This window comes from Cyrtonyx montezumae, unplaced genomic scaffold (assembly GCF_038088225.1).
Source record: "Cyrtonyx montezumae isolate F1298 unplaced genomic scaffold, pur_monq_1.0 scaffold_58, whole genome shotgun sequence".
NCBI lineage: Eukaryota > Metazoa > Chordata > Aves > Galliformes > Odontophoridae > Cyrtonyx > Cyrtonyx montezumae.
Genome location: NW_027072065.1, coordinates 651623 through 679396, shown reverse-complemented (window position 1 = coordinate 679396; position 27774 = coordinate 651623). Strand labels below are relative to the sequence as shown.

The 27774-nt window shown below is 44.3% G+C and overlaps 3 protein-coding genes across 3 annotated transcripts; all 3 read right to left on the bottom strand.

Annotated features, from left to right (window-relative positions):
* Positions 1–1925: 1925 nt before the first annotated feature.
* KRT222 (keratin 222) lies at positions 1926–7080 on the bottom strand. Its single transcript, XM_065749170.1, has 6 exons — positions 6985–7080; positions 5261–5389; positions 4779–4999; positions 3679–3752; positions 3395–3500; positions 1926–2151 (listed from the first exon to the last, which is right to left on the bottom strand). The coding sequence occupies exons 1-6, from the start codon at positions 7078–7080 to the stop codon at positions 1938–1940; spliced, it is 840 nt and encodes a 279-aa protein (XP_065605242.1). The 3' UTR covers positions 1926–1937.
* A 3412-nt stretch (positions 7081–10492) lies between these two features.
* LOC136056798 (keratin, type I cytoskeletal 12-like) lies at positions 10493–14658 on the bottom strand. The gene is made up of 8 exons (XM_065749149.1): positions 13992–14658; positions 13332–13414; positions 12949–13105; positions 12091–12252; positions 11872–11997; positions 11284–11501; positions 10926–11008; positions 10493–10591 (listed from the first exon to the last, which is right to left on the bottom strand). The coding sequence occupies exons 1-8, from the start codon at positions 14610–14612 to the stop codon at positions 10494–10496; spliced, it is 1548 nt and encodes a 515-aa protein (XP_065605221.1). The 5' UTR covers positions 14613–14658; the 3' UTR covers position 10493.
* A 1769-nt stretch (positions 14659–16427) lies between these two features.
* LOC136056806 (keratin, type I cytoskeletal 20-like) lies at positions 16428–20027 on the bottom strand. Its single transcript, XM_065749156.1, has 8 exons — positions 19573–20027; positions 19253–19335; positions 18893–19049; positions 18582–18743; positions 18380–18505; positions 18002–18222; positions 17538–17578; positions 16428–16904 (listed from the first exon to the last, which is right to left on the bottom strand). Exons 1-8 carry the CDS (start codon positions 19993–19995, stop codon positions 16807–16809), a joined length of 1311 nt encoding a protein of 436 aa, XP_065605228.1. The 5' UTR covers positions 19996–20027; the 3' UTR covers positions 16428–16806.
* Positions 20028–27774: the final 7747 nt, after the last annotated feature.

The window sequence follows — 27774 nt, the reverse complement described above, 5'->3', positions numbered from 1 at the left end:
TCTTTATCTTTGCCAGCCAGCTTCTCTCTTAGATCATTACTTTGTAAGCCAGGTGCCATTGTCTGCTCCTCCTATGCAGCACTCATGCAGACCTAGTCAGATTTGCTGGGATTAGCAGCAGATTTTGTAGCAGGAGGACACACAGCTTCCATGTGTTGGTAAAGGTCCTTGCGGGGTTGGGGTTTTACCACAGAGCAGAGCTTTACGAAGTGCTCAGATGCAATGCTACAGATTTTCTTATCTACAGCTCTTGTTTCTGTTCCTCTGTCATGTGGTCCCTCTCAGGACAGACACATTGAATCTCACAAAGTACACATGGGAGAACTCTGTTTTATTATTTTTTATTGTTGTACTGCTGTTTACTTTGGTAAGTTTATATCCCTGTTTAAAGTACCTTAAAGCAATTAAAACTTAGTTTAAATTCAAGTATTGTAAAATATACAGAGTATAGCACACAAAAAAAAAGCTGCATAGTGAAAATGCCAGGAGAGGCTGTTACATTCAGGATGCCAACTACTCAGGTATTAACAACACCAGATCAGTTTTAAGGTGAATGATAGTTAGCCAGCTTTACACAGTACATAGGGAACCGTGGGCAATGTAAACGCATTGTTGTTGCCATTAATGGGACATAGAAGCATACCTGAACGGTGGAAGAATTTGCAGTACCGATTCTGTAACACATGCCTTAAGTAGTAGGGCACTTTCTGACACTCAGTTAATTCTTTCATGCTGCTGTGGATCCTACAGATACTGTCTGTGTTTTGTCTGGGTTTTGAGCCCCCATAGTTCCAGTGATTTCAGTAAGAGTTCCTGCTTTTGAGTTCTCTCTTAAAATCTTTGTATACAAACATTCTTTGCTTCTTTTTGTTTGAAGTTTGTCCTGCAGTCTCATAAAGCATGTCGGGGGTTCCATTTCTGCCTTTTGTCTGTGTTTGGATGCAAGACCACTGGCTCTGCTTTGTGTGCATCCGTTGCAGCTTTCAGAGGTGGCTCCGGGGCACTTCACATGCGTGGCAGGATCTGACTTGGCACACATAGCCCTTGTTTTGTCTGTCTCAGTGAAACCATAGCGGCTGTGACCTGGCACCTCAGTGACCTGCTGTGTGCTAGATCGAGGGCCTGTTTCACCTAGAAGATTTGTCAGAAGAGGGATTTGTTGAAGGTATTTTAATTTACATTGTAACAACTCACAAAATTAAATCTCACTGTTAAAAATGGATGCTGGACCCCTTAAGTTTGAGCAGTTAGAGGATATAACTCTACTCAGTATGGCTGAGAGTCATAGTGCCAATGTGGACAACTCAGAGAGGGATTGATTTTCAGTGGGAATTCCTGCTTCAAAAGCAGCAGAACCGTTTGGCAAAATGTTATTTGTTCTCAGCGACACTGCTGAGAAATGTGTCTGTGGTTATAGGGGAGAGAAATGTTTGCTCAATCGTTGCTAAAAATATTTAAAAATACCAATCACTTTTCAAAGCAAATTGTTTGTTAATAGCTTATGTATTTTAAGAGCATTGTTGATTATCATGTTTTGTTTTTTCAGTTAGAAAGCATTTTAAAATACATTTCAAATATGACAATTAGGATATAAATCATTGCAAGGCTCAGCCATGATGCATATGCAGTACTGAAGAAGAGAATGAAATATGTGGTTCTCATTCCCAGAAAGAGAAAATGAGTTATCTTGTCAAAGTATAAAGTTACACTTTAATTTTTTTTTAATATTTGGAGAAGTACTACAAAACAATATTAATGAGAGAATTAAAGGACTGTACCCAGAGTATAAAACTGGTAGAAGTCAGGTTTCTGGGAATCTAACTCTCCTGCTCTTCTCTCTTTTGTTTAAGAGCTGTTTGTTTTTGCTGTATCCAAGTCCTTGGTGGCATTTCGTAGCAGTACGGCCGGCAGGGGCGGCTGGCCCGGCTTGCTGTGCACTATGGTTTGATGGAGGGAATACTGCACGACCTCCTCATGACCAGCCTGACTTCGATGTCTGGGAGGGCTTTCTGCTGCACGTGTACACATCCTTCCTCTGCTGCTGCTAGGTGGAGGTCAAAGCGCAGCGAGACGGATTTCTTCCTTAAGTGTGGGTTGTCCTTGAAGAAGGAGCCTTCCCATTCCTTAATGACTTCATCCACTTTTTCTGTCCTGAAACAATAAAGCAAATGTGTTACGATCCCTTAGGTGCTATGTAATCTGTAACTTCAGGGCTGCTTTTAAAATGTGATACTGAGGCACTAAGGCTCTTTTTTGTTTGCTTTGTTTTTAAACAGCTTCATTCTGGAAAGCTAAGTCAAGCGTGACATTCTGGTGTGGTTTTTGCTTTTAAGTAGACATGGATACAAAACCATTGCTCTGAATGCAGGTAGTTTGTTTCCAAGGAGAAAGTTAAGAATTCAGCCTGAAATATTGGTCAGAAGCGTCTGTGTGATTGTGAGCAGGAATGAGTCCTGCATCTGAAAGCTTTCAGGACACAGAGGAGAAAAATCTGTTCAGATCCACAGCTCAGAGCCTAAATCTACATTTAATGTAAAAGAAAAAAATAAGGCAGAAGTAAAATACAGATAATGGAAAACCCAAGAGATATGAATAACATTTAGGCACCAAACTCCTGTTGATCTCACCCTCTCATTATGCTTCAGGATTTCAGTCTGAAAGTCTGACTCTGGAGCCTCACAGGTAAGGTGAGCACCCAACCAAGCAGCCACATTCAGATCTGACAACCAGTGTGAAATGAGCAAAGCTCACACATGACAGTAAGCTTCTCGTGTGGAGTGTGTATGGCAGGCCCTGAGGTGGCATCATTTTTAATCAGATTCCCATGTTAATTATAGCTAAGTATTAGTGACATGTGTGGTACAGCACAGCTTCTTCCAAATGTTTTGTTAAATGCCAGTCTACCAAAAAAAACAGGGAGATGTAATGCTAGTGAAGTCATGAAGATGAATAAAACATTGCAACTCTCTGCTGCCCACTGGCAGCCAGGCTCTCCTTCCCTCGAGTATCAGCAAAACTAAGGGGTTTCCCAATGCAAGTCGGAGCAGCCAGGCCTGAATTCATGTGCATAAATATGCCCCAGAGGGACTTTGCAAACACAGTATGGGTTCTTTTACTTTCAGCCTTAACTAAATGTATTATTAATAGTTTCATTCTTGACATAAATTGCAATTAGAATCGGCATCATGATATGGCTAACTCAGGAAGTAAATGCTAATAAAAAGATCTTTAATATTTAATTTATTGTTAAAACACACCATGCAATATAACTTGGATTACCAATGCTACTCTGGAGCTTCCTAGCTGTGTGGATGAAGAAAGGAAAAATCTGAGACTGAAGTATAATGCCCAAGATTCACACTTAAATAGTTTGTTAAATTTATGCTTATCTTACTTTATAGTGCCATGAGCTTCAGCACTTTGCTTCATAATGTTTCCATCTAGGATAGCTTGTTTTGTCATCAACTCCGTCTTCTCAGTTTCGTGTTTCTTTACACCATCTATAAAAGAGAATGCAAATGCCATGCATGTAGATGAGTGAGGTCGTGGCACAGGGGTGGGGGTATTTCTCTTCCTGCTCTATGGGAAGAAGGTCGTTCTGCAGTGTCCTGCAGTTTGAGCGTGGTGAGGATGCTCTGTTGAGGCCATGGGCCCCGTGGGAGCGGTGGGCGCGCTCACCTGCAGGCAGCGTGAAGGCAGTCCTGGGGGTGGGCTTCCTGCTGCCCTTCCAGTCAGGTATGGAGCAACAGTACCTGCAAAACTGAACATCTTTACCAGCATCTCATAATACCCGATTACTTTAAGCCAGCACTTGTTTTACAAGCAGCTATGGACAATTTTAAATTGGAGAAGTATGAGAAGTTCTATTTTATATCGCAGTAACCGTTAGGAGTTCTTGTTCTGAATGTAGAAATAAAGTTACTAGAAAGGTCTGTTTAATTTTGTTGTTACTTTTCAAGGCTTATATTGCATTGGTTGTGTGCCAGGTAGAACTATTTAGTTTTATTGATTCTGTGTTGAGTGTATTTTCACAGTTAGAAGCACTGTGTCTGACTCCCATGCAAGGAATGTTCTTATTCAGACGCGTGAGGTTGCTGGACTAAGGCCCTGCATCATCTGAGGAAGTGGCTGAGGGAGGCACTGATCTGCTGGGAGCTTTCTGAGCCCTGTTTTTGTTCAGGTACCAGTGCAGAGTGTGGGACGTGCTGCTTTGCCTTTTCCTATCCTCTGTTGCTGATGTAGCTGTAGCTGCCTCTCTCAAATCTATGTTTAAAAACGCTGGTGTTTGTGTGCTGGCAAAGGGCAGACACTGTGAGTTGCAGCTGATGCAAAGCGTCACTGTCAGACGTTATAAGACAGCATGGTAATTGTGACCTGACCCTTGTTTCAGGTGGTGCTGAGTGATATGAAACTCATGCAAAGGGGATCCTTCATGGGGTCTGGAGGGAGCTCCTCTCCCAGCACATCACGCGGGTGGAGTTATCTCATCATGGTGTGAAACAAGCGGAACCCACACCAAGCAGCTGATGTGATACAGACCTACATCGATAGCAGTGCCTCGATTGAGGACGCAGGAAGCTCGTTATTACCTGCAGTGTATGTAGAGAAGTCTGACATGTGGAAAGTGTGGAATTGGTAAAGCTGAGTACAATGAAAACACTTCTAAAGATTTTATAATATTTTTTTACTGCTTGGTTCTTGTATTTACAATTCTAATGGTTATTTCATTGGGAAATTCTGAAGAGGAAGATAACGTGAGTGCTTTAATCGCCAAGTACCTGCTCTCTTCTTGCTCAAGCAGACTGCGGTACGTTGCTATCTCCTCCTCCAGTTTCATCCTGGTGTTCAGGAGAATTTCGTGCTCTCGCAGCTGTTTCTCAATGCCTCTCCTCACTTCCTGCAGGTCTTTCTCTAAACATTCAATCTCTGCCTCTAAATTCTGCAGTTGCACGTGGTACTGCTGTTCTGTGGCACGCAGCGAGCGCTCCAAACCCTTTTCCTGTTAAATTTAACTCCTCTTAAGATTTGAAAAATGTCTGTGAAGATGCTGTACATACTGTTCATTAACAATCAGACAATGTGTTTTTATCTCAAGTCCTCTAAGTATATTATTTAAGAATAATAGTACAGTTTTTAAGGTAAGTGATATTTTTAAGGCTGAGATATTTTCAGTAAAATCTGAAATAGTTTAGGAGAGGATAAACAATAGGCAGCCATGTGTTATTTAACCCAGCTTTGGTGGCTGTTTTGTGGTGCTTACCACAGCGTGCAGAGATTCAATCTCGCTCTGCATGTGGTGCCACTGCCGCCTGGCTTCGCAGAGCTCAGCTCTGGCTGCCTGCAATGCCTCTGCATCTTTGTCCATTCCTTTAAATGGAGCTTCTTCTAGCTGCAGGGGACACAAAACACATCATAGAAAAATGTTTAAATAGTGTAAATAAAACAAACGCATAAAGATCTCGGAGAACAATTTTTTTAGATTTCCATAGATCTGTTAGAGCCAACACTGATGAGTTGATATGTTTTGTACTGTGTAATGAGGAAGTCCTTATCCTGCTGCACATGGGAGAGTAGTTGGCTAAATCTTCAGCCCTAACGTTTTGTTGTAGAGGGATTCCAGCACAAACCCAGCAGTTGTATTTAGCCTGCCTCCAACTCCAGAGCAAACGGGCTCAGCTTCACGGCAGATAGCAGAACTGCAGTCCATTCAAAGTCCCATGTTGGAATAGTCCTTAGCTGTAATGTAGTTTTTTAATTTGTTCCCAAGAACAACTTTATAGAAAAAAATGAATGAATATGCTACAGCTGACAATTGCTGTCATTACATTCTTGCCTGAGCAGATTGCTGTTTGAGGGCAAGCTCCTCCGTGCATTGTTACCTGAGTAGTGTCTTTGTCCAAGTCCACAACTTCTTGTCCTTTAAGGACACGTTAATTAAGATTTGCATAGAATAGGAAGGAAAAGTTGGCATGTTGAGAGTGTGCTGACACCTGTATTAAACGCGACAGTTCATTTGTGGGGCACATTATAGAAATAAACTCTTTAAGGTCGGGTGTTAGGAAGCAAACCCCCATAGAATACTGACCTGTTGTAATTATCATCATCAGTTCTGTGAGTGAACACTCGATGCTCTCTGCTTGTCCCTCTGTGCCTGCGTGCCGCAGAGTTTCTGTGACATGACTGTAAGGCACTGCAGGGCTGCTCTGTGCTGGGCACTGCTGTGGGCCTGGCCTGGCCGGTGCTTGGCTGCAGGGCTCCAGCAGGCAGCTGCAGCAGCACTCTGACCAGTGCTGCTGCTCAGACCTCCACAGTGCCTGCAGGCCCTCTTCTGCTGCACAACTGAGTGACTGCGTGTCTGATTTGCAGATTGAATCTCTTGGCATTTGATGTCTGTAAGTTGTTTTGCTATTGTATTTCAAGGTTTTTAGGTTTTAGAGATGTTTTGTACACAAATCTACATCAGTAGCACTGTGAGTTGATAATGTGTAATGAATCTGTATGAGAGAACAAATTACATTTGCTGAAAAGTATGACATTTTTACAGTGAGCAGTATAAAACAGGCCCTGAAAAGGTACAAGCTTCTTCAATATAAGTGCTAAAAGCTGCAATGCTTTCTTTAGATAAATGGCTTCTTTACACTGCCTTTGATTTTCAAGATTCTCATTTGCTGTGGGATAACGGAGGGGTGCCGGGTCGCCGTGGGACGGCTCGTGCTGCTGCTGAGCCCCAGCAATGTCACTGTGCAGGTGCAGAGCATCCGGATGCATTACGCAGCTCTCCGTTAGTGTGCATTTCATGCCATAAACAAAACCTCTTCTTTATCTTCCAGTTCAAATCTTACTGCAGTAAAATCAAAATCCCATCCCCAGAAATATGCTGCATTGAAAAGAAAATACTGTACCTCATAGAGGCTGAGGGAGGAGCTGCATAGACAAGGGCTGTCTCCTTCCTCTGGAAGGTGTCTGTCTGCATGAAGTCATTACCTGGGTCCTTGCTGAGACGGTGCTCCTTATCTGATTTCTGGTGTCGGGCGTTTCATACTTTGCCCCGCCGCCCCCGAGGAGCCGGGCCGCTTCCATCCCCCTCCCATGCTCCCCCCTGGTGCTCGGCCTCGCTGGGGGGGGCTCTGCAGAGCCTGCGGCGGGAGGAGGCAGAGCAGCGGTGGCTCTTAAAGCTGCAGAGCTTCGGTTCTGGGCACACGCTGGAGCTCGGGCTTGCAGTCCGTCGTGCAGGTGTCCCAACATGTGACATTTCAGCAGCAGCTGAAAGGGGATGCCCAAGTTATTTATGGAAGTGAATGTATGCAATGTCTTAATGTTTTTGTTACACTTTACGTTTAGGGTTTTTATAAACTCGAAGTGTGTGAGGTTAGGAGATACAAGGCAGGTACAAAATTACAGCACAGAATGAGAGGGCAATAACACAGGGCAGAGGAAGGGAGCGGCTTCCCAGTGGGACGCCCGTGCTGGCGGTGGTGCAGCTGGGGGGGACGAGAACAAGTTCCTCAGGGATGCTGCAGAACTTCCCCAGCAAGGCAAGACGTGGCTGACCTGCCCTGCTGCTGGGGGCAGCTGGGCACCTGGGTGTCCTTTCACCCAACGTTTCCGTGTCTCTGCATGCAGGAGTGCGGGAGGATGAGGAACCATCACTACTAATGAGAACACTTTCACGCCTTGTGGCGAGGTGCTCCTGGCTGCCTCTCTGCAGAGCAGTTCCCAATGATGTAGCTGGCTGCTGCCGAAGTGACTGTGCTGTCCCAGAAGGGGTTTGCAGTACTCTGTGCCTCCTGTCAGTGCGCTCCTTTCGTTAGATCCACTCACTTTTCCCAGGTGGAAAATAAAGGTGGTCTGTTCTGCGTTCTGCAAATCATTCTGTTTCCTGGCCTGTTTTAACTGCTGAATAGTTGCAGTCTCAATGATCGTGTATAGGAAGAACTGTTGTTAACTTTTTCAAAGTTTTTTCAGTGATGAGCAGTATGGGATATTTAGTAAAAATTCTAATTTCTGTCAGAAAAAGAACCCATGAGAGAATGTGTTTTTAGACTCCATCATGTGTCAGTAAAATGAGGGAAGAAAGGCAGTAGTCTTACAAGACACTCCTTTTAAGAAGTCAAAGCCTTGTTCCACTTCAAAGTCCCCTTGTGTGCATAAGGCTTCCTTGTTCTCCCCTCTGTCTGCTGGCACACGTGAAAGGGTCCTGTGTAGTGCTTTTATTTTTCTTAGCTGGTGGTTCTCCAGCTGACCCGGGCAGGAATGAGAATGTTTTGTTGTCCACTGTTTATTCTGCAGCTGTCTTAAACATTCTACTTCTACATAGTTCTAACAACCTAATATTGTCAATTTTTTCATTGATCCATATCCATGAAACAAACATAACATATTTTAGCTTAGGAAACTATAAACAAGAAAGGAAGGACCCATGTATCTAAGCAAATAATGTATAATTTTCCTTTTTTTTTTTTTTTTAATTTTCTTCACAGTAGTGGTCCTTTGCAGCTTACTTGCAGTTCCCTGGGGCTCAGGATGTCTTCTTCCACCAGGCATAGTCAAGGCTGTCTGCTATCCAGAAACGTTTCCATCTGAAGTACTCAGAGGTGTGCAGGGGTATTGGACTTGCTCCCAACAAGCCGAAAATTATGCATCAAAAAGTGTCAAGAGCTGAAATGTTGATATCATTTCTGAAAACTTTAGAAAAATGAATGAGCACCGATGCTTTGTTTTCCCTTCCCATTTTCCAGGTGTATAGGGGACATCTGGCTATGACATTGCTGCAACTTTAAGGTAGGTGTAAGCTACTGTATTTTCACTAGGTTTTATGTCATTTTGAATCCTAGCAACTTCCAGTGTTCATATTTTATAAGAGATATTGGATTTTTGTAGTTTAAATACCTCTTGTCCATTTCTGGGGTTCTGTGATAATGTTACTGTGATTGCAGACTGCTTTGGTTCCCCACTGGTGACAAGGCAGACCATAACTGGAGTGGTTTCTCGTAATGATAAGTGATTCTAATTTATCTTTTAGAACACAATATTCAGGATTATTGTGTTTGTAGGTAAATGGCATGATTACTCAGTAGAAATCTATGTTAGTACAAAAATGTGTCTCAAATTCAAAAATTTCTGAGTTTCCAATGATTCACAGCAATCACAGCTGCATTGCTTGACATGTGTGTACTATTTCATATCTCTTCATGTACATTTTTATGAAAATACACAAGTTTTTGGAAGAGACACGAAAGAAACACATTTTTCTCTTCAAAATGGAGATGTGTTTCCCATTTTTACCTGCTCATACTAACACATATATAACAATCTTCTATTTAATTTCTTCGTGGCATTTATCATGGTGACTCCTATGTAACTGACTGGGTTTTAGATGTTGTGGCTTTACCATGCTGATTTCATTCTTTGATTACTGTTTTCATTACCCTGGCTTTTGCTTGGTCCAAGCAGGAAGCCAAAGAAGTGCTCTTAGTTGGGTGTGCAAAGTGTGAAACAGGAGCACGGTATAAAATCTGTGCTACCATTAGAATTTTAGTTTGGTTAAATGTTGAAGGGATGTGATCGAACACTCAGAACATTTGTATTCTGGAGACACCATGAAGTAGGTGTAAGAGGTCGCAGTATCTTCTCTTATCTGAGAATCACACAATAATTGTCAACATTTTGACTCAAGCACAAATATAGAGGGGTAAATTGTAGGGGGATTGTATTCTGGCTCATAATTTTGATCTGAATGACAGATTGCATGGATTAGTTCATCTCTGGACAACCAGAAGTCCAAGGCAGGTTTCAAAATGGAAAATGGTGCTCCCACCAGATGGCACTCTGCAACATCTCTCCGAGTTTGAGAAATGCTTCGGAACCAGCGTAGCCCTTCTCCCCTGCCATGGCAATCCCTGTACTGCTCTGTTGGCAGAAACTTCTCTCTTTGTACTTTGTATGGCTGTAAATTGATTTTTTTATCAACTATTTATTTAATCCCATATTTAAACATTGGATTTATGTCTTTACACGGGGAGCACGATACTGTGGATGTAATGTATGGTAAAGCAAAATACTGAAAAAAAAATAGGAAACGTGGTTTGGGAGTTACAGTCCTCAGTTGTGATGCAAAGAATGAAAGGAGACTCATATCTTAAAGCTTGCTGAGTCCTTTTTATTAGTCAAGAAATTTGGAAAATTGGGTTAAGATAGCAAAAATTTTTTATCTATTAATTACTCAGAAATAAAGAAAAATATATTTGATTGAATATGTGCACAGTATTTCTAATAAGAGAACAAAGAATTGATGATTGAGTTAAAGAGCACCATGAAAACAATGCAGGTGTATTGCGTGGCTGCTAAGAAGGAAACAATAAGTTCTGCTTCACATAAAAGAATCTTAGCTAAAAGCCAATCTATTTTTTTTTTACTTCATACAAAAGAAAAAAACTTATTTGCTTGGAAAGAAATGTGAAAAGAATGGATGCTCTGTGATCTCAGGTGGTGCCTTATATCTTCTCTTCAACTTCCTTCACATGGGATGCTACAACTTTTCCATCCACCACTTCCTCAACGATTGTCTTGATCTTTCTAGTTTTGGTGGGATCTGAGCATCACAAAGGAAACAAAGGAAATATTTATCCAGTTGTTACCGTACTCCATATGAGCAGTTGTGTCCTTTGAAATTAGTTACTTGTTATGAAGAACTCTGTGATGTAGTTAAGCAGAATAGCATACTTTATTTTGCTTAAAACATTGGTGATAGTATAATCAGAACGTTTCAGACACTACTGAGAATTGTTAATAAGTACTTAATTCTATATCTGGCACTTCTGCTGATTATGTAGAACAGCTGTGTATGGGCACACAGTAATGTTTACTTGAATTTTAATGGTCAAGGGCCACTGTGAAACAGTTTTATTTGGTTGAGTTCTACCTACCCTGAGAAGAATCCAGTGACTGTGTTTGTGACTTCGACCCCATCAAAGATGAGCTTTCAAATACAGCTCCCTGCCCTCCACTCCTAAAAATGAAACAGAGACATGCAGTACTGCAGAACGTGCGTCACGTTCAGGAGAGCTCGTGTTATTTCCTCTTCTTGGCATTCATAGATCAATTAAATACTGAGTAGAGGGGTTCATTCACGATGTATGTAAGGAGGAGCCAATTATGCAGAACCTGTCCATCTGCCTTACTGTCTTTTGGTGAGCATAGCACTTGTTTTAACTGTTTTCCTGGAGAGGATATTGTGATAGAAAATAAAACACAGGAGGTATGTAGCGCGGTTTTTGTACATACACGAACTCGCCGTCCAGCAGGCGGCGGTAGGTTTCGATCTCCATTTCCAGGCGAGATTTGATGTCCAGGAGCTGTTGATACTCCGCGTTCTGGCGTTCCATGTCAGCCCTGACCTGGAACAGCTGAGACTCCAGGTTCCCAATCTGAAGCTGTATTTGTGACAGCTGAGCACAGTAACCTCCTTCCGTTTCTGCTAATGTGTCTTCAAGGGACTTTTTCTGCGTAGAAAAGATACTGAGTAATATCTGACTGAGGAGAAAAGCATTCTTTATGAATACAAAGCCAACAGCGTTGGTTTAAAGGCAGTAAGCCTCATTGTTTTGAGGTATTCGTTTTTCTCTTTGAATACTGGTTTGTTAATTGGCTTTTGCTACTTTACCAAATGTGGACATTGAAGTTCATTTGCCTTATAACATGCTCCTTGCAATCCAATTGCATATATATGGCTGCTATTTAAGAACTAAAAGAATGCAGGATTTAATAGGAAATAAATGTAAATCTTTGATCCTGTAGAAAAGTATACGATCTAAAAAGACAGAGTAAGTTGGAAAATGTTCATGACTAATTAGCAGTCTCCTTTCCACATACCATGGCAAGCTGAGACTGTAGCTCAATTTCCAAGTTCTGGAGAGTCCGTTTCAGGTCAGTGATCTCGCTTTTTCCTGACTGAAGCTGCTCGGTGTTGGTGGAGATTTCTCTTTTCAGCTCCCCACTCTGAAATGGCAAGGAGGAAAAGTGCAATTTCACTGTTCCAGACACTTACAGTTTCGTGCATTGAGCCGAACTTTCTCTGTGTGTGGCTGTTACTTTTTCATTGAACCACGCTTCGGCCTCTTTGCGGTTTTGCTCAGCAATGACTTCGTACTGTCCCCTCATGTCATTCAGCAGCTTGGTGAGGTCAATTCCTGGGGCAGCATCCATTTCAACGCTGACTTGGCCAACTGCACTGCTCTGGAAACCCAGGAGCTCCTGGAAAGATTTCAAGTAAAAGATTATCATAGTAAAAAGCAAAATAATTCTACCAGAAATATGTGCGTGATATAAATCCTTTTTCAACAAGAACCCTTCCTGACCATGTTTTATCTCATCTCTGAGGAATAATAAATGTTGAAGTATGAGCACAGATCTTTCTGTCATTTCCTTTTGCCTCAGTAGTCTTTATATTTCACTTTCTTATTCACTTTGAAACTGTTACGGTAAAGTCATTCTTCTTTAACTTGCACCTCTAGAGTAAAGTTGATGCCTGAAAAGACTGGGATAAGCATCTGAGTTGGTTCTCATTCTCTTTATGGCTTTAGTTGGCACATTTTTTAGTAGCTTTCATTTTCTGAGTTGGTTTGGCAAGAGAATGAAGGGAAAGTTTCCTTGTGCTAAGGGGAGAGCTGAGAGAAGAGCAGCGTCTGGGGGCCGGTGTTCCACGGGCTCTGAGCACACGTGGGCACGCTTCTGCATCCCTACAAACACTGCATGGCAACACCCAGGGAATCAGGAATACTGCGTCACCGAGAGCCCGCCGCTCGTGTGCATATCTCCTTAGCAAACTCAAAGCAGCAAGCAAACAAAGCAATGAAATGAAAGGACCTGCCACCTGCATAAACAAGGGAATAATTGGATTTCACACTTCCATCTGCCTTTTTATGAATATATGTAAGAAAAAACACGTACCTCTTCATGATTCTTCTTGAGATACGCCAGTTCTTCATTCAGGCTTTCAATCTGCATCTCCAGATCAGCTCTTGTCAAGGTCAGCTCATCCAGAACTCTGCGCAGACCGTTGATGTCGGCCTCCACGCTCTGGCGAAGAGCCACTTCATTCTCATATCTGAAAAATAAGTAATTCAGTATGCTTTTGATGTAGTTAATGAGGTCAAGTGCACACTGTTACTCTACTCACAGCTTTTACTATGTTTATTACTATCTTAATACGCAAAATTCTCATAATATTAGTAATTATGTAAACATATTCTGCAACGAAAGAGATTTGCAAATGCTAAAACATTTCCCTTCAAGTACTGGGGAGAGGTTTTGCAACATTAAGATATACTTACTTCAGTCTGAAGTCATCAGCAGCCAGTCTGGCATTATCCACCTGCAGAATGATTCGTGCATTGTCGATCGTTGCGTTAATGATCTGGAACACAAGCAACGGCCGGGGAATCACTTTATAGTCCCGTGGCTTTGCAACTCAGTACAGCTTCTTGTGTAACTCTTATTCTAAATAGCACTGTGATAAAAGTAACTTCTTAAACAATTGCATAATTAACGTTGGCAGTATATAGGACAGATTTCCAGCTTCTGCAAGTCTTCTTGATTCACTTAGTGGAAGAACGCTAGTTTGTTTTGTATAGTTCACGATCTCTGATGGATTTCCCAGGAAGGCTGTCTACTCTACAAACTGAATTAGTGATATTAAAAGTATGAAACTATAAAATGTGAACATGTTAACAAAAGTTGCATGACTGAGCTCTACCACTTGTTTCCGTATTCACATTAAACCGAGTCACATCACAGCACGGAGTGACAGAGCTGCAGAACTGCAATGAATTATACGGGAAAAATTCTAAATGTGATTCCAGTGCAAAGTGGCAGGATGGTTACAGGCGTCAATCGTGTAAATTTGCTCTTGTTTCTGAAAGGAATTTATTTTTCTCCAGACGTGCTGGAATGAATTACAGATGCAGAGCGCAGTGAGTGCATGGCTCTGTTACCTTGTTTCGAAGGTCTTCAATTATTGGGCAGTATTTGCTGTAGTCGTTCCCAGACCCGGGAGCAGCAGCTCCAGGCCCGTTTTTCTCGTACCACTCTCGGATTTTGCGCTCCAGCTCTGTGTTGGCGTCCTCCAGGGATCGTACTTTGTCCAGATAAGCGGCCAGTCGGTCGTTGAGGTTCTGCATCGTTTCTTTTTTGGAACCAGAAAGAATGCCACCATCCCCACCACCGCCAATGCCAAAACCACCTCCAAAACCAGCAGCTGCCCCACTGCCAAAGCCACCTCCAAAAATGCTGCCTGAACCGCTCCCAAAACCGCTTCCCAAACCTCCACCAAAACCACTGCCAGAGCCGCTCCCGTAGCCGCCTCCTGAGCCGCCAGCGAAACCTCCACCAAAGCCGCTGCCCACGCTGCTGCCATAGCCCCCGCTGAAGCCCGAGCCGGAGCCAAGCACAGAAGCAGCGCCGAACCCGCCGGCAGAGCCACCACCAAACCCGAGGCCACTGCCGCTGAAGCCCCCTCCAGAGCTGGCGGCAGACATCCTCAGAGGCGCTCCGCCAAGGCCGCTTCGAGAGGAGAACTGCCGGGATCCTCCGCCGGTGCGCACAGAGAGGGCCATGGTGCTGCTCAGAGCTGGGCTGTCCTGCCGAGCGAGGCGGAGCGGGGAATGGAGCTTCCTTTATATAGGGACACTGTGGTGTGCGGCAGTGGTCCCCACCTCCTAACAAAGCCCTTAATTCTGTCTCTCCTTCTCTTTCGAATTTAGGGAGGAGAGAAGCAGTTCAGTGAATCTGGACCAAGCTAAATGATACGTGCAAATCTAAATTGCTCATGGGAGCAGAAATCTGGTGCCCTCCAGGTGTTTGCTGTATGAGGAGGAAAGGGTGGAGTAGAGCTAAGACACCATGATAATGTTTTGCCATGTGCAATAGAGCGCAAATTTCTTTTCACATTTAAATCCATCTGAAATGATTTGTCATTACATATTCATTGCTTTCTTGGTTTGGGGCTATTATTATAGAATTATGCTTAGGTAAGTAGAACGATCCCTTTGGTGTTATACTTCCCAGCATGCGTGTCAGAAATGTGTTTCTATTCCCAATGCTTTTCTGGTACAAACCTCTGGCAGATTAGTGTTCTCTGGATGTTAAGAAGTTAGAGGTGATAACAGAAGAGTGTGCAGAGGCATGCGGGCGAGCAGCACTCTGCGGTCCATCAGTACAGTGATAACAAAATATTCTTGACTATACTGAGTGTGACTTGTAGTTTTCTGCCCCGTGCCTTTTCTCACTGAAATACTTGCATCTGATGCTGAAACCAGCGTTCCTATTACAGTGTAATTGTATACCCACACTTTACACTTTCAAGCTGAAAAGTTACCATCGTTTCTTCTAAATAGTTGGCCAGAGTAAGGGAAAGATCTCCATTACCATAGAGGGCTTCAAAGTACTTTTTCTACAGTGACAGCTCCTTTTTGAGCTCACACAGATAGAGGAGACTTAGGAGACACCTTTTCAAGGGTGGGGGGAGGAGAAGAAGCCATCAGACTTCAGGCTGCCAGCGGCTCTCTCGTGGTCCTCTCACCACATGCTCCAGTAGCACATGTGCTTGAAGCCCTTATAACCCACGTGTGGTCAAATGCAAAAGTGGAGAATTCTGACAAATCCGTCGAACTGTAGTTCCTCCCCCTGTGCTGCTCTGGGGCTGCTGGAACGGCAGCGTGGTACCACACAAATCCACAGTCCCACCTTACATTGCAGTTGTATTACTGTTTGATCGAAGTCTGGCGCAGTTGGATGCCAAAGCCCAGCACAGAAACACCTGCCAGTTGTCTTTCTGCTTTGTGCCTTTTGTAATGTACATCTAAAAATCAAACGTAGCTCTAAAGGTTAGAAGCTGTGAGCTGGAATCTCTTCAAAATCAGTATACTTTTATTTCTAAGTTATTTTGAAAAAAAGATTTCCCTTTGTCCTGGCTTAATTATATCATTGGATTTGTCAACTGAAATATACTCCTCTTTAATTAACATACATCCAGGAGCATGGGTGTGGTTTTCGGGGTGGGTGGGGGGTGGCAAACTGTATTATGAGCAGTAGATCAAAAGTTTAAGTGACGCGTTTATGTAGAAATGAATGGATAGCCTGGAATCAGCGAGTCAGGACTGAGAGAGCAAAGAATTATTTTCTTTGGCAGCTGCTTATGAACAGAAAGTAATGCAGCACACAGGTGGGATTTCAAAAGGAGGAAAGTGTGTTTACGTTGTCAGGAGGAAGCAGTGACCCCTTGGGCTGATGTGTGCAGCAGTGACTGCGAGGGCCTGACACACGTGGCAGTCTGTTAGTGGGAACTGACAGGAGGTTGTAGATTGGTGATCAAGTGTCTTTGCTCGGCAGTGTAGAAATTCACAGAGAATGACAAATAATGAGAAGACCTCTTCAATGTTGCATTTAAATTTATTATGAAATGAAAATTGACATTTTGTCTTATTTGGAAATCATTTATTGAAGTGAGCCTCCAGTGCACTGGCATGATAGCTCACGCTCAGAATAGGTGCCCTGGATCAGCACTTCAATGCTGCTTCAAACATAAATCTACCCTAGACATTATGCTATGTAAGGCTAAAATGATTGTTTTCATTAATACACACACACAAAAGATGAAAAGCTAGATTGTTTGAGATCTGACAATTGGTCATTTTTCAACCTTTGCTGATTTCAAGGAGAATTAAATTGGTTTCTACATGAAATTTCATGGTGTCATTTTGGCAGCAGCTCCAAGAAGCACAGGGGCCATCTCCCCTCTGCTGCTGCCGCTCACATCTTCTCCTCGATCTCTTTAACCTGGGAGGACACGACTTTGCCGTCAATCACCTCTTCAACAATTGTCTTGATCTTTTTAATTTTACTTGACTCTGGTAATGAAAATAAATAGGTAATGAATGAAAATGGAGTGTGTACTGAGAGAATAATATTACTGTAGTACTGGCAGCAGTTTCACTAATGAGAAAATAGACAAAGGCATCTTTTCAATGCACAGTTACTAGGATGTAACCCTCTGGGAGATACAGGGTGTGGCTTAGCTTCCTTCTAATATTCTGTATGTTACCCATAATACTATTCTGAAAATTGTGTTTAATAACTCTGTTCTTTGTGACGTTTTTGCTTCAGATTAGCACAGATTTGCAAATCTGAAAACTAGGAACTTGCTTACATAGACAGGGATTTTTTTGCACTTAAAGTATGTACACTTCATTTAGGAGAGAAGCAGATGCCTCTGAAAGCCTCAGAAGGGAATTCTGTAACGTTCTGCTGTTCTTCTTCTCTTTGAGAAGTCTGTAGTTGTGCTTTGCCACCTGGGTTACGTACATAGAAGCAGGGCTTGTATAATCCCTAGAGGTTACCTGTTCATACAGTTGATTGCTTATTTGTTTTAAGATTTCACTGGTTGATTATTTGCTCTGAAACGGTGCTTTTTAAAATCAGGCTGCTTAAGTCCCTAACATTGAAACAGGAAGCCATCAAAAATATATGCTTGTGCAACATACCTTTGTCAAGTTCGTTTGTAAGTACATCCTCTTGGACAACCCTGTTCAGATTGTAAATAGGAAAATGTAAGTAAATTGTGCCTGACGTAGTGAAGAAACAACCTGGTATGTTTCCTGCACCTTTAATCAAAGCAGGCACATTTCCTTTCATCAAGATGTTAGTTAGACCCATGTCGTGTTTAGATGAGTTTTCACTACTGAAGTAAAATTTGTTAAGCATGAGCCATAGATCAGCTTAAGAAGAGTAACAGCATGTACCCACGGAGAAGTTGGCACAGACTGCTATGAACGCTGCAGCCTGCTTGGAGCCTGCAGCTGAGCGCCAGGCAACAGGCAGATTTTTGTCCTTAGGGAACCAGCTGCCAAAAGACAGATTTTACCACTGTTGCTGTCTGGGAATTTAGAGAGCGCTTGCAGTGCTGCTCGCTGGCAGCAGCACGAAGCTGCCGGGCCCCTTTCCTCACCCGATGTCCTCTCCTTCCAGCAGACGCCGGTACGTGGCAATCTCCAGTTCCAGGCGAGTCTTGGTGTCCAGCAGGATGCTGTACTCTGTGTTCTGTGTCTCCATGTCGGCCCGCAGTTGCCTCAGCTGAGCCTCTAACCTGGCGATTGTTTCCTGTATTTGAGCCAACTGAAAGCTGTAACGTGCTTCAGTTTCAGCCAGCGTGTCTTCCAAAGATTTCTTCTGCAATTAGTGAAAAAGAACAGAGATTTATTGCTCAAGAGGATACTTTCTGTCCTTAAAGTGTCCTTAAAATTACATTTTGATAAATGTCTCCTCTTCTGTATTCATAACCATCTACTAAACACGGGCCTTATTTCAAGAACTGTTTATTACTTACCATGTTGAGGTGAGTCTGTAATTCCAGCTCCAGACTCTGGCAGATCTGTCTCCGATCTGTGACCTCTCTCCTTTGTTCTTGCAGCTGTTCTATGTTGACCGCTACTTCCTGGTTCAGCACTTCTGACTGAAACACAGAAAGACTGTAAGCTGTGACCAAACATGACAGAGGCTCTTGCTGCTGTTGAAGCAATTGCCCTTACTTGCTTTTCAAACCGTTCTTTGGCTTCTTGGCGGTTCTTCTCTGCCATTTCTTCATACTGCCGTCTCATGTTTTCCATAACACTTGCAAGATCAATACCTGGAGCAGCATCCACCTCTACGTTAACTGAGCCGCCCACTTGATTGCGCAGTCTGTCAACCTCCTGCAACATGGAGCAGTGTTAGCATCAGCTGACGTGAACTTTTGGGCCTAAATATTGAGAGGAAATTCCGAATTGAATACAGAAATTGAAGTAATTCTTAATTCTTAAATGTCACTGACAAAAAATGATGACAGTACTTTGCTGCTCACCTCCTCATGGTTCTTCTTAAGAAAAATTATTTCTTCATTCACGTTTTCAATCTGTGACTCCAAATCCGCTTTCGTTAAAGTCAGGTCGTCAAGGACTCGCATCAGTCCATTGATGTCACTCTCAACGCTTTGCCTGAGCAAGAGCTCGTTCTCATACCTGTGAAACAAGGCTTCTTTTGTCATCATCAGAATGCAGCTGTCTGACAGGAGTGTCAGATCAATAACTTCTACATCCAGAGTCCTAAAATATTTGTTTTTATTAAGCTTTGTGGTTTACTTCTCAGGTTTGATACTGATAACTAGATGTTTTCCTGAATAACCGGAGCATGAAAGAGTGTAGGAAATGCTCGTGGAACTTACTTCAGCCTGAAATCATCAGCAGCCAGCTTGGCGTTGTCGATCTGCAGGACGAACTTTGCATTTTCCAACTGTGCAGCACTGATCTAAAGAGGAATAGTTGGAAAGGGGTGGAACAGCGGTGGTAAGGACTCGCAGAGGACACTGAGTGAGTCTTAAACATTGTAGAAAGTCTGCCACTAATTTGTATTTGGTCAAAGTTAAGCATTTCCTGTTCCCACATGAGACAGCTCCCATTTGAAATAGCAGCTTTCCCACACTAGATTATTGTCTTTCCCAGAGTTGCACTTGGTGCTTTTATAGATGGCTGTGTGAGGTCTTACCTTGTTCTGAAGATCCTCGATTGTTTGAAAGTAGGAGCTGTAGTCATTCCTTATGCCTCCTGTATTCTTCTCGTGCCACTCCTTGATCTGCCTTTCAAGCAGGGAGTTCGCTTTCTCCAAAGATCGCACCCTCTCCAGGTAGGAAGCCAAACGGTCGTTTAGGTTTTGCATGGTCGATTTCTCATTGCCAGAGAGCAGCAGATCATTGTCGGAGATGTTGAGGTGGAAGCCACCACTGGAGCTCTGCCTGCGGACCGAGCTGCTGGAGATGCGGGTGCCGAAGCCGCCCGCTCCGCCGTGGACGCTGGGCGCCTGAGCCCGCTGCGTGACCGCGCTCCTGACGGACAGCGCGCTCATACCGGGCGCTGTGCCCTGGAAGCGGGCAGCCGTCCCCAGCTGGAAGCTTTGGTTGGAGAATGACATTTTCCCTTCTTCCAAGATGGAGCAGCTAACTGCACACAGAGCAGCTGAAGCGAAGCGCTGTGTGTGCTCTGTAAACCCTTATATTGTCTTTCGAAGAGGAAGCACGGTGGTTGTAAACCCCACCTCTCCTGACGCATGCTGTAATTGGTGTCAGCACAAACAACATGCAGGACATTGTCCCCACGCTCTGCGGTGCAAAGGGTTTTTAATCTCTTCATCTGCATTTGAAAAAAGTCCTCAGGAAATTTGGCTTTCTTATTTTTTATTTTGAATAAAAGATAAAACACAAACGAGCTGCTGAATCATTTATAGCAGCGTATCTCTGTACAGCCATTGTCCAACAAACCCCGTGTGCAGGTTATGAAATTAAAATGAGTTGGCCATATGTGACAAGAGACTTAAAATATTTATATCTGCAATCAAATATATATTGCTGTTGTGTGAGCCATCACCTGGGCCTGAGGATGCTTTAGAACAGTCTCTAAATGATAGAAAGGTGGCGTTTGTATCTGCTGCCTTAGTTAATTTTACAGTAAGCCCAAACAGTCATCTTAGTGTTGTGAAAATTAATGGTTTTGTAGTTTGCTTGCGTCGAGTGTACACTTGTTTACTGTTAGAAAACCCGTAGAAGTTGAAGTAGGATGCAGTGAGGTTGAGATGAAGCAGAAAGTGTATTGCTTTGTGAATAGCCGTAGTCATAAGGATATCAGAACCACTGTGGTGGTTCACTTTATTTTATATGTGAGATGCTGAGGTCCATGGAGTGACAGTACCGAGACCCAGCTTCCAGCATAGCTAGCTCCGAGCCCTCCTGCGTGGCTGAAGTGAAAGCAAAGCAGTGTGCCCTGGCAACGTGCTCAGCTCATTGTGCCCTCTGGCTGCTCCACCATTTACAGGAAATCAGCTGCCTCTATTGAGCACACAGAGAAACCCAAGCACCTGTGTTTCGAGTAGTTCCTCCAGCTGTGATATGTGTACTTCTGGGATGCAACATGCACACATACAATGGAAAGTGAGTGAAGAAGCTTCCTGCTGAGGGAGTTACTAGTGCTGCACGAAAGCACGTAGCAGGTGTGCACCAGGACAAAGCAGGTGTAGTTCCTTCGGGCATTGCATTTAGTGTATTAATAATGTATAGCTAGTCAGGTAGAACAATTAATGTATTGTTTATATTAGTGAAAAACTGCTGCTGTACATACTGGTCCTCAGTCTTGGGGCAAGGAAATGGTGGCACACCGAGCTCTGGGTGCATTAAGCTGTATCTTGGAAGCACCCTCAGGTTTCCAAGCACTCCTGAGTGCAGCTATTGCAGAACCATTGTGCTGTTCAGTTACAGTGCAGTCTGCTGAGAGGCACTGCAGCAAGGCAGAGCTCAGCAGTTCTGCAAATGTGCACCTTCCAAAGCAAAATGAGCAGCATTCAGAGCAGAACTCCTTTGCATGAAGATGCAAAGTGTACATTCAGCTTTCTGAATTGTCGTTGGACGTTGAACTTTGGGTGTAGCTGGAAAGCATAAAAGTCTGAAAAACATGAATGGCAGTCAAAGTACACCGGGCAGGTGAATTGCCCTGTTCCTATAGGGTGGGTCTGTTCTGTCTGCACTGAATAGGAGTCAGCCGCATTAGTAGGACAGAGCTTACGTCTTTAAAACCATGAGAGGAGCACAGCAAAGATCCTGCTACAGTTACACCTTTTGGTTATGTATTTCCTGCCTGGGTTTCCATTGCTGCCTGCAGTCTCCATCTCCTGCAGCTGAGTGCTCCGTGGAGCACTGCCTGCGCAGGGACTGGTGCAGCACTTCGGTCAGCGATGCGTCAGTCTGAAGGTTTGTGTGTAGTCATAAAAACGGTTCGTAGCAACGCTAGGAAGTTGTTTGACTTCCTGGAGAACTGTCACCGTTGTGACGGCGTTTAGAGAGCTCAGGAGATAACCCATGCAAAGTTCTGATAAGGCGTGCGTGCCATTTGGGATTAGTCACCGCCACTAACCAGCCAGAGGTAACCAGGCATGGGAGTTCAGGAAAGGAGACACACCCAGCTTTGGGTGTGGGTTTCAGCAGCCTGTAGCTGGAACACAGGCTTCCTTTGGGCTGAATTAAAGGTTTAACTAAAGAAAAGCCCTTTTTACTTCAGTCCTTAGTGATGATCCACTTTAACTATGAAATCCAGTGCCCGTTTGTTAGTCCCTGGGACCGCACTGTTGGTTTCAGTTTGGGTTTTGTCGTAAGAATTTGGTGCCCTGAGGTCTCTTACGGTACAGTTGTGGAAAGACTTCTGCTGTACAAAGTACATTCAAGGAAGAGGAGTCCCACGCTCAGTATTTCATCTACATTCAGCCAGAATCCACATTTCTGTGTTTGAAAAATCCCCCTTTCTCTTTATAACCTGCTGTGACGGGACATGGCTTCCTTTTCTATGCCACACGTCTGCGTTAGAACCAAGAGCACAGCATGGTGAGCATCAGGGCACAGTCTGCCACTACGTGGGTACAAGCCAGCAGCAACTTTTGAGCTCAGATTATTCTGAAAGAGTGAAAAAGAATACAGAGGACAGTTCTCCACCCTGAAAGCGAACTGTGTTTGCACATTTGTTAATGCCCGTGCTGCACCCTATAATGCGAACAGTAAACAGAGATTTTGTGTTTTGCAAACTGATCCTGGCTCATTGTGTAGCTCAATGGGTCTGGGAAGCAGGATTTCACTGGGCACAGTAACTGCAGTCTGCAGGGAAAGCTCCTCCTGTGTATGGGGACCTGTTCTGTGCTGGTCTCTTTTATCTGAGAGCCACTGAGTGGGAACGGCCCGGCTGAGTTCATGGGGAGGCCAAAACGATGGAGCTTCCTGGCACATTATGTTAAATTGTGCGTTGCTGAAGGAAGTGCTGCAGCTTCGTGGCGGTGAGTAGGGCGTGTTGGATGCATCCTTCCCCGACCACCGACCGCAGGTGGGAGTCAGGAGCTGCCTGTCCTATCTTAGCTGCTGTCCTCGAATAGAACCGAAGTCAGTGCCAAGGAAAACAGCTCCAGGACACAGGAAGAGCACTCTTTTGTTTTTCCCCCTTAAATGAATCGCAAGTGTTGGATTCAGTGTCATCTAAGAGACCTCCAGGAGGAATCTTCCCCTTGTGGGAACCATGAGCAGCTAAGGTGGCAGCGGATGAGAAAATGAGCAAGCTGCAGAGTATTCTCCTAGGAGCGAGAGCAGCCAATAGTGCGGGGAAGTGAGGTTCGTACACGGGCATATGAAACAGCTCAAAGCTAGCACAAAGCTGGAGCAGTTCAGTGGCCACAAGAAGAGGTGACAGGAATGGTGGGGTCCCAGAGTACCCCGAGCTGGAAGGGCCCTGCAGGATCGTGGAGTCGTGCTCCTGGCACCGTGCGGGACCTCCTCCCAACATATGTGTATCACTCTGGAAGCAAATACAGTGTTTGTGGCCCTGAACAAACATAAGCACACTCTGATAGTACACCATAAAAGATATGTATAAATACTGCCTCGCACGCAATGACATTTACGGAGCATTTTTCCCGAGCTCTTACAGAACAGCAGTCCTCGGGGTGCGGGGGTGCCCCACAAGCAGTTCAGCACGCAGATCCAGGGGCCTCGCTGACCCAGGCGGTGCCGGGGCGGCCCGGCTGCGGAGCGCCGTGCACATGGACCTGCGTGTCACTAGGGGCCACCACACGCCTTCAGACAAGAGCTGCCTGCGAGCCTGCTGCCTTGCTGCGGCGAGCGAGCCCGTGCTGGAGCCCGAGCGTGCCTCGTGGCAATTACATAACAAAATCTCACGTATGACCCACTTCTCTGTTCCCGTATCCAGAAGAAAAATGTTTTGCATAACTCCTGTGGCCAGATGTGGAAGGCAGTATTTATCCTCACAGCCACAAGCTGTAGTTACAGAGTTCAGAGCTGTCTGTGGCAGCGAGCTGGTAAGCAATGGCTCCGAGATTTTCTGTCTGAACCTCAAAAGCTGAATTTGTGATGACAGACGTTCATGATCATTATCAGCCCCTTTCTTCATTACTGGTGCTCAAATACCTTAAGCTTTAGAGAGAAGTAAATGTTAAACATACGTTTATTTTTTTATTTGTGTGTTTTGCTTGATTTGGCTTTTGTGTTTTTACATAGGAGCTGTGCTATTTCCAGTGGAACATATACAGGAAATGTCCTGGTGGAAGCTTTGAAACCGTCCTGTGTCAGGATAGCTAAGACCTGGAGCGGCGCTGCCGCGGCTCCACGCGTTGGTTTGTGCCTCAGTGCCACGGAAGGACGGAAGTGGTGGCAGTGCCTTTCCAGCACTGGTGACTTCCACGTTGCAGCTGTGTGCCCGGCTCTGACAGCACTAAGAGCTGCTTCCCTTCCAGTGCTGAGCACTTCAGTGTCTGTGTGATTCAGGCAGTGCAGGTCTCAGATGGAGCTCGTACTTTTCTCCAAAGAAGCCCTGTACTGTTTGTCAACTATTTGTCAGCTTGTTTCTTTCCTCTTCTTTTCCCTGTCTGCTTCAAATAATTATTCCTCTAAATTAATTATGTTTTCTCTAATTAAATTATATTCCTTGTTTTCACTGCTTTCATTAGAGCTTAATGACAGCCTATCAAATTAAAGCCTTTTGGCTTGTCCTTAGGATGTTGCAAAGCAAAGAAGGTTTACCCCTGAAGTCTAGATAGTTATTGAAAGTGTCTTTGCCACAGCTGATGTGATTTTATGCCTCTGAGCTTCTGATGTATATTCAGACATTCAAAGGGCAGTTTAACATGTCTGGAAGATGCAGCCGTGCGCCTGTTCTGCCATCAGGTCATGCCTAGTCCTCCTTCAGCTGTACGCTTCTGTCGGTACAGTCCAAAGTCCAAACGTGAGGCGATGAAAGCCATGTTTAACACTGTGCTTTCGGGAACGATTCCTTTGTGCCAACCTTCAGGTGTATGGCACAAATAGGTCATTTCAGTATAGCTCTACAAATAAAAATACCTTTAAAATACGACTTGAAAAGAACACAGACTTATGCTGAGGCAGGAGTTGTGAGGAAGCAGTGTGCAGTAAAACAGGCCCAGATGCCTTTCTGGTTTCTCAAAGCCAAACACGCCCGCAGAGCCAATAATTAAGATGCTTTTGCAGAATAGTTTGGGAAGTGGGGGGCAGGGGGTGCAAGCCTCTCCAGCATCGTTCTTCGCTTGCTTTCCCATTTATAGATTCTTCCCTCTTCTACATGATTCATGCACAGGAGCAGGCATCTCCCAGCAAAACTTTACAAACCTTTATAGGTCAGGGCGTGGACATTGTGAAATGTTTTACTGGCTCTTCCACCTATTCTCCGTGCCTCAGTAATAGCATGCAAACAGTGTTTTTAGCAGTGTTGTAAAGGCTAGATTCTGTTTTCTTCTCTTGCTGAAATGCCCTGCTTAGTTTTGCATCTGTATTAATGAGGCAGGTACAAAGCACAGGTTTTGCATTCAAGAGGAGTTTCTTGCTTGTAAATAAGAAAGAGAGCTGCCAGCGTGTGGCCACATCACCAGAAGGAACGCGCCATTATTGGCACCGACCGTCCCTGCGTTACCTCATCGCAGACTTCTTCCACAGGATCAACACTTCACTTAGCAAAGCTGCGTATTGTAATACACCTTAATAAGTTTTCACATTTCTACAAGTGAAATGAGCTGTGACTCAGACGCATTCTGGAGCGCATTCAAGTCTGTTAGAAATACGTTGGAGGGTTATTTAGAGCAGGACTTCCTTAAATGGCAGGTGAAACTACGCGCGGCGATTTGAGAGCGCGGCTGGTTTCAACCTCCTTTTATAGACTGAAAGTTCCCGAGTCCCGTCAGTTTGCAGTAGTGTCACACACAGCCCCAGCAGTGGCGTTATCTCCTGCTGGGGTTTCTGCTCCCCTGTTCCATCTATGGGAAATGGAACATCTTCGTTTTGAGCGTGCTATTTCTTATGACATTTCAAATCAGAAACATGCAGATTCCTTTGGGCCTGGGTCGGTCCCTTCTTCGATACTGAAGGAGAACCTCTGTATGTGTTTAATACTGATGTGGAATAAATTCCAGCTCACAGCATGTTCAGACTGCCTTAGTACAGTGAAACAACGACATGACGTTGAAAGCAATACAATATCACGCTTGTGAAGATTTCCTTTCCTTCGGGACACTGATCTCAGGCTCACTGAATGAAGCACAAATGCCATCTGTTTTTTGGAGGTTCCCAAGTTCTGCAGAAGCAGTGCAGCTGTGCTCTGAGTGTTGCTCTCAGGACTGACCCTCGCGGGGCAGACACATCACACGGAGCCCCCAGTCAGTGCTGCGGGGGTGCGGGGGCACCTGGGGGGAAGGATTGCTGCAGCGGCCAAGGGCTCTTTGCAGAAGTTGACTTCTCTGGGAGCCGAGGGAAGGAGGAGCTGTGAAGGGATGGATTCTTCGGCCTCTCTCTTGGTGACTTCCTTTGCAGCCCTGAGCAAGTCGCGTCATCTCTTTTTCCAATTTCTTAAGCAATAAAAAAGGGAATGCTGATGCCATTCCCACTCGTTATCTCTCAATGAGCTGTGAGAATATGATGCTAACCATATCTTTGGTGCTGGATGCTGGTATCACGATCTATTATTTAGTGTATGGAACAAAATCTCAGAAGTAATAATGAGTGAGCAGCAGATACAGGTAACATAAGGGCAGCGACAGCATCATTGGCTGCTCCAAAGAAAGCAATCGTCAATGACACACGGTGTTCTGAAGTCAGGAGGGATGCGTAGGAATAAGCATTTTTTTCCCATAGAATAACTGCTTTCATTTAGCAAACAGAGCGCAGTGTAACTAATAAGTATACGTTTAAGAACTAATTGGTTTAATTCAATTACTAAAAGCAACCACCGTGGATATATTAGAGCCGTGGATGTTGGCAAACTGCGTGAACTGAGCGAGGTCAGCATTACGAGCTGTGCTGGTCCGAGCACTGCGGGCTGCAGGGACACAGCTGTGAGAGCAGTGTGGTGGAGCAGCAGTTGTGTTTGCATCTCTCAGAGCCGCTGTGCTGCAGCGCAGGGACACGAGGAGCACACCTCCCTCCTGCGTGAGGCTGCTGGGCACGGCACGGCCGATGCACTGCGGAAGGATGTGACATGAGGACGGCCTTGCTCTGTACTGCTCGTTCTGCAGCTAATCCGTTTTCTTTCTCCTTTCCTCAGAGTTGAGCTCGATCAAAACCTGGCGCAAAACAGATCCTTTCCTTTGATTTAGAAGTTTTTGTAACTACTTGTGTCACAAGAATGACAGTATGCTTCGTAAATCTGATAAATACGTGGAGCTTCAGGCAGCACAGGAAACTGTTCAGGAACACCTAGGCACATTTTGTCCAGCTGCTGCGAATACCAGATCTGGCTTGTTGGATCTGGTAAGCCATAAGGAAGGACACTGTTACTTAGCCAAGAGTTACCAGTCCTGTACTGCAAGTTTTACCCAATTTAAAGAAACCATTAGGTAATCCATCCTATGCTTTTGGGATCTCTTTGTGCAACAAGGGTGGAGAGTTGGGGGAGGGGGCAGGGGGGGACCGTGAACTGGTCCTGACATGCTGGTAAGAACCGTGGTGCTGTAGAGATGGACTTGGTTTATTTTAGATCTGCATTTTCTTTGAAATTTTCTTTTGTGAGCCATTTCAAAGGAAAGCTGGTAATAAGAATCCTGCACCTAAGTCCATCGTGAGGAGATATGAAAGAGTGCTGTGACAATTTGGCTCTGGAATATGAGACTGCCCAGAACATAACTGCTTTATGTGCAGACGTTGACTTT